The following is a 16582-nucleotide window of genomic DNA, read 5'->3' as shown; positions in this document are numbered from 1 at the left end:
ATTAAGTAAGTTGCTGGCTTTCAGGATGAGTAGAGAAATAGATAAGAAAGTATGTGTCAATTCATATTTTACAGAATGTTTTTACTGAGAATGGCTATTGGTGAGTTATGTTAATAATTTTCCTCTTAATGAACATCCCCCTTCTCTCTAGTTTTCTAGAGTAAATCCCACTTGATTATAATGTAACCCTTTTTTAAATGTTTCAGATTCTGTTTTTGCTAATATTTTATTAGGATGTTGTATTGATATTCATAAATGTGATTCATCTGTAGTTTTTTGGTAGAATCATTGTCAGATTTGCAGCTCAAAGTTACATTTACTTCTTAGAAAGAATTTGAAGGTTTACCTTATTTCCCTATATTCTGGGATAATTTAAGTAAAATTGGGATTCTCTGATCGCTGCAGGTTTAATAGAATTCTCCTGTGAAGCCATCTGGGACTGATGATGTTTTGTGGGGAGCACTTCGACTGCTTTCTCTGTCCATTCTTCCATATCACTGGTCAACTTCAACTTTATGTCTCTAATGGAGTCAATATTTATAAGCTCTATTTAGTCCAAGTTTGAGCCCTTGTTCACTGGGCATGGTTTTAAAACTCAAATGGAAGGAATGTGAAGGCCGAAATGCATCCCGTATTGAGTGTTGACACTACCTGTGAAGCACATTACACGGGCCCCTTGTGAGCATTTTGTACCTGTCAGTAAATTATCCAGTTTCCTCAGCAGCATTGTTCTCTGGTTTCTGAGAGATAAGTTGATAAATGTTTGCTGTTTCAAACCACTAAGTTTTGGGGTAATTTGTTACACAGCAGTGGCTAACTAGTACAAGATGTATGTTTGTTTATGCATATATACAAAATATGTCTTTAAATACTGGCCACTGCACTTGCCGCTGGGGAAAGGAACTTCAGATTCTGGGGATCAGCGTGGGAGAAAACTTACTTTTTACTATAGATCCTTTGATCTATTTCAGTATATTGTTCATTCAACAAATGAACAAAGAGACAAATAATAACATTTGTAATATCCTCCAATAAACAATAATTCCAAATGCCCATTTCAAAAAACAATGGCCCAAGTCTCTTATTTTTCTCCGCTTTCCTTTTCTAGGTGCCAGCTTAAAATTCTCCTGCTTATAAATTCAAATAGATCTGTGTCAGAAACGTTCCAGTTTCCCCTGCAGATCCACTCTCTTCCCTTTTCGGTCCTTCTTTGGCCCTGCTGGGGACCACATCAGTGGGCTCCATTGTTCTCTGTCTCTCTCTGGCCCCACCAGTGGGGCGGCCAGCAGAGGATCTGTGGGAGCTAGAGAACTAGATGAGGGAATTTGTCTCCTGGATCCCTCTCTGCCTAGTCTGATCTGAGCAGCTGCCACCTCCAACCCAAGATCCAGCCACAGGCATCAGGGGCTCTCAGATCTGACCAGCAAAATATACCTGTGTAGGAGTCTTGTCATGCCAAGCCTGTGGTGTGTCTGCAGCAAAACTTTTGACTGCTTTCTGGGATCACAGCTTGACCTGGGAATGAATTTTAGGTTTCAAAAATGCCCCAGTCTGGTGATTAGGGTCAATGGTAAAGCTGTAAGAGGTAGCCATAAAATAAACAAACTAATTCTCTTTTGGCATCCTTCACTCTAAGGTGCGTGCTACCAGAAGAGTTCCAGATGTATTGTGAGAAGGGGAAAGAGGGTTAGATCGCGTGCCTTAGGTCAAAGGGGACAGATTTGAGTGTTGGTAATAATCTGACAAAACAAAACAAAACCTCGTTAAAATAAAGTAATTGTTGAATAGGGATGCATAGTCTCTGGTATGTTTCTTAACACATTGGTCTTGTTTACAGTAGGTCTATATTCCTAAAACGTTTTAAAGGAATCATATATTTAAAGGATACAGTTTTGGAAATAGCAAGAAAGTATTTCTTCCCATGGGATTAATAATACCATTGTTTTCTTTGTTACCTGAAATTCTATAGTTTATTTATTTATCTTTTTTTATTATCCATTCATCTATATTTTCAAATTTATTGCCATAAATTTATTCATTGAATTCTCTTAATATTTTTAATATCTCCTTTGAATATATAGTTACATTCTTTTTTTTAATGCTTAGTGTTTTTATTCTGTTCACTCTCTTTTTGATTTTGATCCATATTAGCAGAACTTTATTAGTCATTCCAAAGATCAGCTTTAGTTTTTAAATTTTGATATGCTCATTTGTGCTCTTTTATATTTCAATAATTTCTGTTCCTTTCTTTATTATTTCCTTTCTTTTTTTTAAATTTTTTATTTATTTATTCATTTATTTGTTTTTGGCTGTGTTGGGTCTTCGTTTCTGTGCGAGGGCTGTCTCTAGTTGTGGCAAGTGGGGGCCACTCTTCATCGCGGTGCGCGGGCTTCTCATTATCGCGGCCTCTCCTGTTGCGGAGTACAGGCTCCAGACGCGCAGACTCAGTAATTGTGGCTCACGGGCCTAGTTGCTCCGCGGCATGTGGGATCTTCCCAGACCAGGGCTCGAACCCGTGTCCCCTGCATTGGCAGGCAGATTCTCAACCACTGCGCCACCAGGGAAGCCCCTGTTTTGCTCTTTAGTACACCTTGTAATTTTTCTTGTTAGCTGGACATGAACAAGAACTGCTGTAAAGAAGCCTTTAGTAATGGGGTGATGGGGTGGGGGAGGAGAAGTATCCTATAGTCCTATGATTATATCTCAGTTCTAGTGAGCCTTTGCCTCTGGACTGTGAACCTCACAAGTGTTTTTCAGTTTTTTTCTCCCCACTTAGGTGGGACAGTAGGGTCCCAGTGGTCTGGAGGTGGGTATTTCCCTTTTCCTACATGAAAGGCTTAGCGCTGACTGTAGTTGTAGATTTTTCTTCCTCCAGGTTAGGTAGGCTCTGATAAAACCCCTGCAGGTTAGGCTCTGGTTAACTGGTTTCCCCTGAGGGCAGGCCTTGTTGAGGAGAACAAGATGCTCTGCTCTATTTCAAGATGGTTCCTTTGCCCCTCCCCCTGCAGGAAGCCACAGGGGATTTTTCTTCCCGATATTTACTGTGGGAACCTGGTGGAGCTCTTAGAAGTGAAACTCACAAAGGTGTGGAGACGCCCCCCATGACTGGGTCCCCCTGGAGTTTTAACTCCACGCTGAACATCGAGCAATTCGTCAATCACAGTTCAGGGCTTCCTGCCCAGCACTGCTGCCCATGGTGAGTCTCTGCTCTGCTAAGCCAGGATTGAAGGGAAGTGTGTTCTCCTAAGATTGGGTACTTCAGACTCCCTGATGTAGTGGGGTACGGAACTGCGGTCAGGAGTGTTAAAAAAGACATTGTGAGCCTAAATGTCCATCAACAGATGAATGGATAAAGAAGATGTGGTACATATATACAATGGAATTCCACGTAGCCATAAAATAAAGAATGAAATAATGCCATTTGCAGCAACATGGATGGACCTAGTGATTATCATACTAAGTGAGGTAAACCAGACAGAGAAAGACAAATATCATACGATATCATGTATATGTAGAATCTAAAAAAAAATACAAATAAGCTTATTTACAAAACAGATTCAGACTCACAGACATGGAAAACAAACATGGTTACCAAAGGGGAAAGGGGGGAGGGATAAATTGGGAATTTGGAATGAACAGATAGACACTACTATATATAAAATAGATAACCAACAAGGACCTACTGTATAGCACAGGAGACTGTATTCAGTAGCTTGTAATAACCTATAACGGAAAAGAATCTGAAAAAGAATATATATGTATGTATAACTGAATCACTTTGCTGTACACCTGAAACTAAGACAACATTGTAAATCAACTATATTTCAGTTAAAAAAAAAAAAAAGACATTGTGCAAGAAAGAAGGAGAGGAAGTGAAAGAGAGGCACAGACTGATAATGGGCAACACAGGATTGGGCAGAGTAAGAAAAAAAGAGGGAGGGAGAGGAAAATGGGAGTTCACGTAGATGGATGGTAACTTCCCTCTTGTCCCAGTTTCACTTCCTTAATTTAATCTCCATGTACCAAATCAAGATTATGCAACTCAGTTTTCTCATGTGTCTGTTGCTCAAGAGACCCCCCACTATAGGTCACAGTTCATACTTCTTGGCCTGGAATTGACAGATTTACATCAGGCTGAAAACTTTCTTCGCAGCCCCATCTCTTTCTATTTTGCTACCTTGTAAAGGACACAGCCATAGGCTTGGGGTCCTGAAAGTTCCCTTCCCCGCTCTGACCCCAAACTCATTCTCTAAGTAATGTTGTTCACGTTATTCAATTTTCTGAATCTTATTTTTACTTCTTTAGATATGGAGATAATAATCTTTACTTCCCAGTGTGGCTGTTAAGTATTAAATGAGAAGAAGATATGAAACGCAGTGTTCAGCCAGAAGTAATTACATGGTAGCGTAGTTCGTGCCACCACATAGCGTAGTTCACCTGTGCACTTTTTCCCACCCATGCCATGCTTACTTCTACCTTCAAACCATCGTTCATGCCATTTCCTCCCACCTGTCTGTTTGTCCCCAAAGCTCTCCACGTACCCCATCCTCCCATCCTTCAGAGAAAACCTCCTCTCTGACCTCCTACGCGGCAACTTGAGATCACTGATCATCCTCCTCCCCTGTCAATCAGACACTCCCTCCTTGGACGCCTCTTTTCCACAGCTGTCAGTCCTTGTCTTCTCACCAATATGTGAGGACACCTGTAGAGATGAAGCCACATTGGTTTCTTCTTTTTTCCCTTACATCATCCTCTGACGCATGACAGGCACATCAGAGACATCTGACTCTACTTACGGTTTATGGAAATGGCCACCTACTCTGATCCCCAGAGTCATGGAAACTACCCCGATGAGCTACTTTGCAGACTTACTGTGTACTAGGCCAGTGCTGCTCAAAGTGTGGGCCATGGACCAGCAGCAGCACCATGACCTGGAAACTCACTAGAAATGCAAAGTCCTGGGCTCCCTCCCAAACTTACCGAACCAGAAACTCTTGGAGTCCAGCAATCTGTGTTTTCACAAACCCTCCAAGTGAGTCTGATGCAAGGTAAAATCCGAGAACCACTGGGCTAAGGCATATTCTGTAGAAGGTCTTTCACCTCGGATTAAATCAGCTAACGGGAGACCATAAACGGGATAGACAAAGCACATCTGAAATGTAAAGGTTTTGGGTGCGAAAGTCAGCATTGGACCCTCTCATCTGAGATGAACCTAAAAGAAAGAAAACGTAGAAGTGCTTTGGGCAATCAGGAAATGTCCTAGATGTCCTATGTAGGGAGAAAGCAGAAAGTTAAGGTGCCTCAGAGATAAACCCCCTACTTCTGTTTATAGTTGGGTAGAGGACACATGACGGTAACCCAATTTCAACAACACAAATGATGACAGTGCCCTAGGGCAGCACTCCTCAAAGTGAGTTCCTTGGGCCAGTAGCATTAGTATCACCTGGGAACTTGCGAGAACTCCCACTTTTCAGGCTCCACCCAAATCCTACTAATTCAGAAACTCCAGGGATGTTGCCTAGCCCTATGTGTTTTCCCAAGTTCTTCAGGCGATTCTGATGCAGGCTAAGGCTTGGAAACCACGGTGCTAGGTGCTGGGGCTACATGCTTTACATATATTTTTCCATTTAATTCTGACAATCCTATCAGTAGTTTAAGTTTTTTCCCATTTGAAGATGAAGGAAATTAGGGTCAGATTTGCCTAAGGACACATAGCTGGTTAATGGTCCAATAGGAATTGAAACGGTCAGATTCCAAAACCCCATTGAGTATACGGAGGATGTCTTTTGGTCGTCAGTGGTCACTGATGGGCCCTGGGTAACTAAAAATGACGGAGCGGTTTTGGGGGACAGGTGGAAGACAGGAAGTTAGAACTAGAGCAAATAGAGCAATCTGTACAATTTCAATGGATAATATTCAAACCCAGGACCTGGTAGCAAGTTAGATCTGAGGTGCCTATCTCTTTTAAAATATCCTGCACATCTGAGAGCAATGCGTCATAGGCTACACTAACCGAACCTTCCAGCCTATACCTGGTGTTTGAGGACTTGAAGCTTTAACTCTTCACTTGAACTACTTCAAGCCCCTTTGATATCCTTCTAAGTCTCTCCCTGTGTGTTGTTTTCTTTGCCTAAGCACCCTCCTGGTGCAAGAGCTTTACTCAGAAGAGAGGAGCGACAGTTCAAGGATAGTGGGCTGCAGCTGATGTTTGGCAGAGGGGATTTCAGTCCCTTCAGATCATACCAGATAAATAGGCTTTCTGCCCTCTGGCAGGATGGAGCTTGCCTCAGGAGCAGCTCGGGGTCTTGTGGTTTCCTTTCACAGACAGAATCGCAAACAGTTATTTTTCACTCTTGGTTAAAAAGAAACACCCAGACACCAAGTTCTTCTCAAGACATAGTTGAACTTAGAACGAGAAGTGAAAAATGCAAGAGTCTTATGCAGGAAGTGGTTGGAAAGGAAATGAAGGGCTGACAGGGTGCTGAGCACTGGGGAGGGTGTTAGGAAATAGATTGGGGCAGAGACCTCAGTGGGCTCACCTCAAGGCTCACAGCCAGGGTCCTTCTCCAGCTCACTTGAACCACAATAGTTCTGTTTCTGTGCACTGAGGGTGGGGGTGGGCGGGGAGGCAGAGGATGTGAGAGAGGACATTGAGGAGGACCCAAAAAAGATACCCAAATGCAGATGATGTAAAGCAGGATAAGGGACAGGGCTTTCGAATCCATTCTTCACATAACTCACAATCGGGGCCATGGCACTACAACCCCAAGTCAATCTCAGAGTGAGTTTCCATTGTTTTGCAAGAAAACATTCAGGATCCAAACTTGACAAATGCCTGCCTCAATCTCCAGCCTCATTTCTACACAATCTGACTTCCTGCCTCTAGGTTCTAGCCATCCTTGCCTTCCTTAGTACCTGAGCGTTCCATGCTGTCACTTGCCTTGGAATATGCTGCTACTTATTCCTGGAAACACCTCCAATCCCTTTCCTCGCTCACTCTTCAAGTTCAGCTCAAACAATTTTACTTTTTCTCAGAAGTCTTTCCCGGCTACCCCCCTCCCATTAGTTTAGTTTATCCTTTATACATTCCCAATGGCACCCTGGCATTTTCCTTCATAACATTCACTATGCTATAGTCTTTGTTCAACGTCAGGCTTGCCTAAGAAAGGAAGAGGTGATGGTGAAAGGTAGTGAAGGTAAAAATCTTGTTTTCTTAAAAGATAGAACCAGAATTCTTCTGGAGTGCAAGTATCTATTCAAGAAAAACACCATGGTTGATAACGTTTGGAAGGAAAATGAGATCCCAAAACCAGATACAGCTAGAACCAGGCCAATCAACCAGAGAAGAATTTCTTTGTTTTAGAAATGAATAAGATCACTCATGAAGAAATGCAAAAATTCTAAATTAACTGTTATCAAATAGAAGCCAGCAATAACTTAGAAGAGAAAGATTAGTCCCAAATATGCAAAGAAGGTCCAATATCAGGAAATATTTTCATATAATTCAATGTATATAAAGCTATGGAGCAACATAATCCAATTATCACCTTAGTGTTGGAAGGTAATTTGGTAAAATTCAGCATCTAATAACTGTTTACTTTTTAAAAATAATAAAAATTTCCGTCTCAACCTCAAAGCCCACACCTTATTTAACTGGAAGCATTGAGGTATTGCCACAAAAGTGAGAAACAGGTTAAGGAGGCCTACTATATTGGCATTATTGAACATTCTTCTGGATACTAGCCACAATAAACTAACAGTGGACAAAATTGGATGGTTTTTTTCAAAACTCCAAGAGGAAGAGGTAAAATGATCATTTTCGGCCATAAAGAACTTCTACAAATCAATGTCAGAACGATTAGCAACAGAATTTAAACATGAGTAACAAACATATGAGAAGATAATAAAAAAAGACATAGTTCTTTAACATACGAAAAATAACTCGACCACATTCATGTTGAGTAATGCATATAAAAATCACATGAATACAAATTTTCATTGATCAGATTGGCAGATAAAATCATGAACAAGGATATGGGGAAATTAACAAAATGCTGGTGTAACTAGTTTGGTTAAAATTTTTATTGTGGACAATCCATTAATATCTATCAAAATTACAAATGCATCTACCAATTGTCTAGCAATTCCAACAATTAAACAATTAAAAACATAGCTAAGCAACATGGGCAGGAGACAGGATCCTGTCAGGAAGCAGCTGAGATAGGACCGCAGTTCACTCTACATCCTCTTTCCCAGCCTCACATGCAATGTGATCATTTTTACTAGTATGCACAGTCGGATTTGCTGTAATGGATTTTCAATTCAGATAATGAATTTGGGGTAAAGCTGTTTATAGCAAATGTTCAAATTGATTCTGTATAGCAAATGTTCAAATTGTGGTAGTTTGGACTGTGAGGGACACCTATCAGTACCTGTAACTGAGTCTAGGATAAACCCAGACACCCACGGTAATCAAAGGGAAATGAAAAATTATTTTTAGAAATACTGAAAAAAGTAAATTGTCTGGCTATAAAATGAATTTTTAAAAATTTATTTTATTCCTCCATACAAAATAGAAGACCTTTAGAAAACAGGGTGAAAGGGGAAATTATGACTTAGAATAGCAACACAAAAACTTAAGTTCTAAGGAATAAAATTGGTAAGAAATATGTGTGCTCTACATAAAGAGAGACATAATATTCTAGTGAAAGATATAGAAACTGCCGGACATTTTCCCACAATGTTGTAACACTTTACACTCTCACCAGCAATGCAGATTCGGATTGTTCCACATCCTCCCCTGCTATCTTTATTTTTTATTTTTAAAATGTTTATTTTTTTTCCTCCAGCTTTATTGAGATACAGTTGACAATAAAACTGTAGATATTTAAAGTGTACAACTTGATGATTTGATGTAGGTACATTTTGTGAAATGATGATCACAATCGGGTTCAGTACCACATCTATCACCTCCCATAGTTACCTTATTTGTGTATGGGGTGAGAATGATTAAGATCTGCTGTCTTAAAAAATTCCAAATATACACGGCAGCATTATAGTCACCAGGCTGTACATTAAATCCCCACAACTTATTTATCTCATAACTGAAGGCTTTTACCCTTTGACCAGCATCTCCCCAGCCTCCAACCCCTGGTAATCAATCACCATTATACTCTCTGTTTCCATGAGTTCCACTTTTTTTTTTTAGATTCCACTTATAAGTGAGTTTATACAGCATTTGTCTTTCTCTCAGTTAATTCACTTAGCATATGCCCTAGGTTTCATCCATGTCTTTGCAAATAACAGGATTTCCTTCTTTCTCATGGCTGAATAATATCCCATTACATACAGCTTAGACATATTTATCCATTCATCCATTAATGGACACAGATTTTTTCCCCATATCTTGACTAGTGAATAATGCTGCAGTGAACATGGGAGTGCAGGTATCACCTCAAGATTCTGATTTTGTTTTCTTTGGATGCATACCCAGAAGACGGATTGCTGGATCATGCAGTAGTTCTATTTTTAATTTTTTTAGGAACCTCCATACTGTTCTCCATAGTAGCTATACCGATTTACATTCCCACCACCATGTGAATTCTCCACATCCTCACAAATACTTCTCTCCTGTCTTTGTGATGATAGCCATCCTAACAGGTGTGAGGTGATATCTCATCGTGGTTTTGATTTGCATTCCCCTGATAATTAGTGATGTTGAGCACCTTTTCATGTACCTATTGCCTATTTGTATGTCTTCTTAGAAACAATATCTATTCAGGCCCTTTGCCCATTTTTTAATTGAGTTATTTGTCAGGATACTTATCCAATAACTTTCTTTTATAAACCAAAAATATTTTGGGTATTCAAAAGAGCAATATTTTAAGCTTTTGTTCTGAAAAAATGTTTTTATATAGGTACTTTAGTGAATTTTACATGTGATTTAGAAAATTGATGGGCTTTGAATTTGATATTGCATTATATCTATTTTCATATAAAACAATAAGAAATAGGTCCCTGTTAGTATTTTGACACAGAATGGTTTGTTTTTAGGAAGAGATTACTGATATTAAGTAGAAGACTGCATAGTAAAGGATGTGGAAGAATGCAAAACAGTGATAATAGTTAGTGTGTGACAAAGCAGTGGTGTCCACCCGTGTCCCGGGACTCCACTGCGTTTCCCAACCTCTCTTATAATGAGGTCGGGACCTGTGATTTTTTTCTCATCAGTGGTTGGGAGAGAAAGCAAAGTGCATCACTACTAATCTGGGATATTTAAAGCCTATCTAGGGCTTCCCTGGTGGCGCAGTGGTTGAGAATCTGCCTGCCAATGCAGGGGACGCGGGTTCGAGCCCTGGTCTGGGAAGATCCCACATGCCGCGGAGCAACTCGGCCCGTGAGCCACAATTACTGAGCCTGCGCGTCTGGAGCCTGTGCTCGGCAACGAGAGGCCGCGATAGTGAGAGGCCCACGCACCGCGATGAAGAGTGGCCCCCGCTTGCCACAACTAGAGAAAGCCCTCGCACAGAAACGAAGACCCAGCACAGCCATACATACATACATACATAAAAAGAAAGTAAGCAGACAAGAATAGCATTAAAAAAATAAAATATAAAAAAAATTAAAGGCTAAGTCCCACATTTTCTCTGCCCCTGCTGTGGTGAACGTCATATAAATAAGGGAATAAAAGCATTTGAGTGATTTCAGCTTTAACCCCTTGGGTCATTCTTCCTGAATGTAGACACTCAGATTATTATTGTAGACACTGCCTAGATCATTGCTTCCCAGGGGTGCCTCCCTGACATTGCAGAGCTGGGCAGGAAGGAAAAGCAGGGAAACCATGAGTGAGTTATTTCCAAATGCGCTGATGGACGTGACTGTTACAGTCAGACAGATATGGGCTTCTCCCGGGTTCCCCTTTCTGTACCCTCACCCCTCTGCACAGTGCCCTGTCCTGTGCCCCTCACACCCACGCTCTTTCTGCCCCCCAGCCCAGCGGCACTTGCCTTTAGGACAGTCACTGCTATGGTGTGGATGAGGTGTCATTCCTCCTGGGGGGAGTTGAGGGGTGTTCATTCAGGCAAACCTGTAACTGCGGGGACGCAGCCCGGGTGGGAAGGAAGCAAATCTACCAGCATCCCTGGTGCCCCTTTTTTTTCCTGTCCAGTTTAAATGATTCAAACATTGTTTTTTTCACTATTGAGAAAAGACAGTCCACGTGACAACAAATTATTCATTAAATTTTGCCATTTTAACTATTTTAAAAAAGAGAATCAGACAGGCATGTGCTGGGGCTCACTTGCAGTGGGGAAGCTCGGTGAAGATTCAAGAGAGGAAGAAGCAGACTAGGTTTCCGGTTTTCTGGGTTGTTTTTTTTTTTTTCTCTTCAAGCTGAACGGGCAAGTCACAGATTTCACTGGGGAGGCTTCTGTTTCTTTCAGCAATAACTCAGGTAAGCCCACACTCACGAAAGTTCTGCAGTGTTGATTTCTAGTTCCCAGGCTAAAGAAAAAAGTTTTAAACAAATTTGCCCTATTTTCAGGGAAACAATTTAGAGTGATGGCATTTGGCTTAAGTGAAGCCAGTTTACAGGACCTGTGAACTTCATGGAATTTAGATTACCCATTAATGGCAAAGAGAGCTTCCTCTGCATAGAGCCAATAAAAAGTGGTAACTGGGAAGAATTTGGTCATTAACTCATGCATTTTCTCTGCCTTGTCGCTTGGTACAGGCTGCCAGTTTTAAGTTACTTCTCTCTGTGTAGGAAAAGGAACTAAATGGCAAGGCTTCTTCATGGAAAGAGGAAAATTCAAGTAATTCACGGATCAAATGAAGTGTATTTCTGGTTTAAAGGACAGTGTACTTTTCTGGAGTCGTGTTCTTAATTCATTGAGCCTCTCAGCAAGGACTCAGCGTGGAGGGAGGGGTTGGGTGAGGTGGGGAAGGAGCGAAGGAAAGAGCAGTCTGAACCTGGGACCCAAGGCAGACCTAGAAAGGAGGCAGAAGGAAGGGAAGGTGTGTGGCCACGGAAAGCAAGAGTGGGCAGGGAGGTCCTGCAGGGAGGAGGGAAAGTGGAGGAGAGGTGGGCACGGAGATAAGAAGAAGTAGGTGGGGCGACAAGCGAAACCCATTTTCTGCCTCACTGGGTTGACTCTGAGCAAGTGACTAAATTTCTCTGTAAGATAGAGATAGTACTTCTTTCCACCCACCTCCTCAGCTTTTTGTAGACAAATGAGGCACGGTTGTGAACGTGCTCTAGAAATATAAGGTTCTCTCATGAGTCGTAGCTCAAAAATGATAGTTTTTTAATTGGTCTCTGGTCTCTCTGTCCCTCAGGAACTGCCATGGGCCGAAAGGAATGCAGTCACTCTGGTAAGAAATTGACTTCCTGTGTGTGCCTGTTTTACCCATTCTGTGCTTATTTTGCATAAAAATCATGCTATCCTCTTGAAGTAAAGTATAAGCGAGCAGCAGTTTCTTCACTGGAGAGAATCAGTTCACAATGCTCATTTCAGTATTTTCCTCGTCTAACCATTTCACTGGTGGTCGGGACCACACCTCTGCCCAGCCACGGTCAGAGGAGCCATCTCTGGCCCTGGAACAGTCAGGTTACTTTCCCCACCTGGAGATGGAACCCACAGTCTTGGCTACACGTCTCTCATCTCCAGAAAATTTGCCTTTTACAGGGCCAGAACTGGGTGATATAGGCAAGCTTTAAATGACAAGGTATGTTTTTAATTCTAACTCATCCTCCAAATATGTTTTTCTAGGAGCCAACATGGCAATGCCCTGCAGACCTAGAGAAATCTAGAGTTTTAAAAATCATTATTTTATTTGATAATAGAGTTAGCTTCTATTTCATAAATACCATACATTGTGAGAGTATCTTTTCCCAGACTTTTCCTTATCATTAAAAATATTTCATTGGCATGATCAGTGTGGTAATAACAAAGCAAGCTTGCTCTCTTTTTTTTTCACCTTTGTTTTTTTTAATTGAAATATAGTTTATTTACAATGCTGTGTTACTTTCAGTTTTACAACAAAATGATTCAGTTATACACACACACACACACGCACACACACACACACGCACATACATATGAATAGATTTTTAGATTCTTTTCCATTGTAGGCTATTACAAGATATTGAGTATAGTTCCCTGTGCTATACAGTAGGTCCTTGTCGGTTATCTATTTTATATATAGTAGTGTGTATATTTTAATCCCAAACTCCTAATTTAACACTCCCCTGCCCGTTTCCCTTTTGGTAACTGTAAGTTTGTTTTCTATGGCTGTGAGTCTATACCTGTTCTGTAAATGAGTTCATTTGTATCATTTTTTTTAGATTCCACATATAAGCGTTATCATATGGTATTTGTCTTTCTCCTCTAAGTAAACTTGCTCTTAGCAGGACCATATACAAAGAGCCAACAAGCTCAACATGCCAGAGGATCGGAGCTGAGAGTCATTCTGGTGGGCAAAACCGGAACCGGCAAAAGTGCTACAGGGAACAGCATCCTCGGGAAGCAAGCATTTGAGTCCAGGCTGAGTGCCCAGTCCTTGACGAAGACTTGCAGTAAAAGTCGGGGAAGCTGGGGAGACAGAGAGATGGTTGTTATTGACACACCTGACATGTTTTCTGGGAAGGACCGCTCTGATTCCCTGTACAAAGAGGTACACAGGTGCTACTTACTCTCCGCACCAGGACCCCACGTGCTGCTCCTGGTGACACAGCTGGGCCGATTCACCACCGAGGACCAGCGGGCTGTGCAGAGGGTGAAGGAGATCTTTGGAGAGGATGCCATGAGACACACAATTGTCCTCTTCACCCACAAGGAAGACCTCAAGGGAGGCTCCCTGATGGATTACATCCATGGCTCAGATAACAAAGCCCTAAGCGAGCTGGTGGCTGCGTGTGGGGGGCGAGTGTGTGCCTTTAATAACCGTGCTAAAGGGAGCAATCGGGATGAACAAGTGAAGGAGCTAATGGACTTGACTGAGAGCCTAGTGATGGCGAAAAGGGGTGACCACTACAGCAATAGGTTGTACAGCCTAGTAACAGCGTCTGAATGTGGAACTGTGCAGTCAGAGGAGAGATTACAGGATTTCAAAGAGAGCTTTATAAAGTACATGGAAATTCAGAGACGTTCAACCATGGTCAAAGCCCTAATCCTAATAGTGATGTGTATTTCATTGTGTATTCAGGTGTTTGTCAGATTGCAAACTCTGTTATTTTGTGTATTGCACGGAATGTGCAATTTCTTTTACTGCTTACCCTTTAGTATGTGCAATTTATTCTGTAGCTTACTGTTAATTATACCCCAAAAATTAATGATAATTTTTAGAAAGACCATTAGACTGGAATGCAAGACTCCTATATTATAGTTACAATCAGTGGTTCTTTATCCACTGTCATTTAGTGGGTGAATCACACACTGTACCTCCCCTGTAAAATACAGTGCCTGACAGCACTAAACGTTTGAGATTCTGTGAAGTGCTTAAATCTTAACATCATTCTATTTGTTAGTGAACCAAATGATTTTAAAAGTTACTGTTTGTTTTGAAATATATCTTTTGAAAGTTGTAAACATAAAATTCCTCTCATTTGCAAATCTCCGAAGTCAGTTTTATGTTCCTGAAACTCCTTTTCTTCCTTATACTACTACTATTTCTACTGAATATAACAAAAATAACAATAAAATTTCTACTAGGTACAGTAAAATAACAAGTAAGCTGTAAAGTTCCTGAGATCACATGTCTTTAATTCTGTGCTATGGTTTTATCCTCAGAAGATGGTAAGTGAACACGTGGCTCATTTCTGTAACACAACCAACTCATGCTCAACAATCACACACGGACACACTCACACATCAATAGTCTGTTTTATGTGCATCAAATTTGCTTAACATTGAAAGAGGCTCAGCCAGATTTTATCCCTGGTACCCATTCCCAGTTAGCATTGAAACACACATAGAGGCTTACGCTTCAGACAAGATGGTGGACTGAATATTTTTGGGCATCATCCTGTTAAATGCAACTAGAATTTTTTAAAATAAACACAATCTTTATGACTGATGAGCTCACTAGAAAATTAGGAAAACTCCAAGAATGAAGCAGACAATACACATAAAAAGGATGTGGAGCTAAAAGGGGAGTTGAGAGCCATGAGGACAGGCAAACCCAGAAGGCAGGGTTGACCTACAGACAAATGCCTACATCAATCCCGAGATGAAGAAACTCAGCCTTGGGTTGTTGGTAAAGTCAGAGAGCTGATTCTGAGGTCTCCGATCCCTAGACCCAAACCTATATTAAACCTTCCCTAATATTATAAATTCTAATGTTATAAATTAATATTTAAAGTCTTTTTTAACCAAGTGTAAAATGTTCTGTTTTTTTTCTTCTTATGCTCATTTTTGTATGCTGTGCTTTTCAAGGAATTTTTCCATTATACTTAAGTAGTTGAATTTATTTGCAGAAACATAAAATATTTTATCATCCCTTTAATATGTACAAGAACTAAATTATTGGGTTGGCCAAAAAGTTCGTTTGGGAACCCAAAAGAACTTTTTGGCCAACCCAATACTTGTTCCTCTTCGAATTCTGATATTGGCAATTTATGATTATTTCTTTTTGTTTGATCAGCCTGGCTAGAAGTTTAATTTTATAAGTTTTACAAAAATCTAACTTTGATTTTCTCCTTTATATTTTCTCTGTTCCATTTCGTTGCGCGCTTTTAAAAATGTCTTTTGCCCAGAATTTTTTAATTTCAAAGAAGTTCAACTCATCAATTTTTTCTTTCATAAATCATGCTTTTAGTGTTTTATCTAAAAAGTCATCACCAAACCCAAGATCTCCTAGATTTTCTCCAGTGTTATCTTCTAGGAATTTTATAGTTTTACATTTTACATTTATATCCATGATCTCTTTTGAATTGATTCTTGTGAAAGGTATAAGGTCTGTGACTAGATTCTTTTTTTTTTTTTTTTGCATGTGGATGTCCAGCATCAATTATTGAAAAGTCTATGCTTTTACAACCTAAGTGTCCATCAACAGATGAATGGATAAATAAGATGTGGCACATATATACAATGGAATGTTACTCAGCCATAAAAAAAAACGAAATTGAGTTATTTGTAGTGAGGTAGATGGACCTAGAGTCTGTCATACAGAGTGAAGTAAGTCAGAAAGAGAAACACGAATACCGTATGCTAACACATATATATGGAATCTAAAAAAAAAAAAATGGTCATGAAGAACCTAGGGGCAAGACGGGAATAAAGACACAGACCTACTAGAGAATGGACTTGAGGATATGGGGAGGTGGAAGGGTAAGCTGTGACAAAGTGAGAGAGTGGCATGGACATATATACACTACCAAATGTAAAATAGATAGCTAGTGGGAAGCAGCCACATAGCACAGGGAGATCAGCTTGGTGCTTTGTGACCACCTAGAGGGGTGGGATAGGGAGGGTGGGAGGGAGGGAGACGCAAGAGGGAAGAGATATGGGGACATATGTATATGTATAACTGATTCACTTTGTTATAAAGCAGAAACTAACACACCACAGTAAAACAATTATAC

The 16582-nt window shown here is 40.5% G+C and overlaps 1 protein-coding gene across 2 annotated transcripts; it reads left to right on the top strand.

Annotated features, from left to right (window-relative positions):
• Window positions 1-11421: 11421 nt before the first annotated feature.
• Window positions 11422-14385, top strand: LOC133096539 (GTPase IMAP family member 2-like). Of its 2 annotated transcripts, XM_061198152.1 has the most exons (3): window positions 11422-11452; window positions 12337-12372; window positions 13412-14385. In XM_061198152.1, the coding sequence occupies exons 2-3, from the start codon at window positions 12345-12347 to the stop codon at window positions 14383-14385; spliced, it is 1002 nt and encodes a 333-aa protein (XP_061054135.1). In that variant the 5' UTR covers window positions 11422-11452; window positions 12337-12344. The 2 variants fall into 2 exon arrangements, with proteins under 2 accessions (XP_061054135.1, XP_061054136.1); XM_061198153.1 differs by lacking the exon at window positions 11422-11452 and having other exon boundaries at window positions 12345-12372; window positions 13394-14385.
• Window positions 14386-16582: the final 2197 nt, after the last annotated feature.

The sequence above is a fragment of the Eubalaena glacialis genome, chromosome 8, assembly GCF_028564815.1.
Source record: "Eubalaena glacialis isolate mEubGla1 chromosome 8, mEubGla1.1.hap2.+ XY, whole genome shotgun sequence".
NCBI classification, from domain to species: Eukaryota; Metazoa; Chordata; class Mammalia; order Artiodactyla; family Balaenidae; genus Eubalaena; species Eubalaena glacialis.
This window is presented reverse-complemented; position numbering and strand designations above follow the sequence as displayed.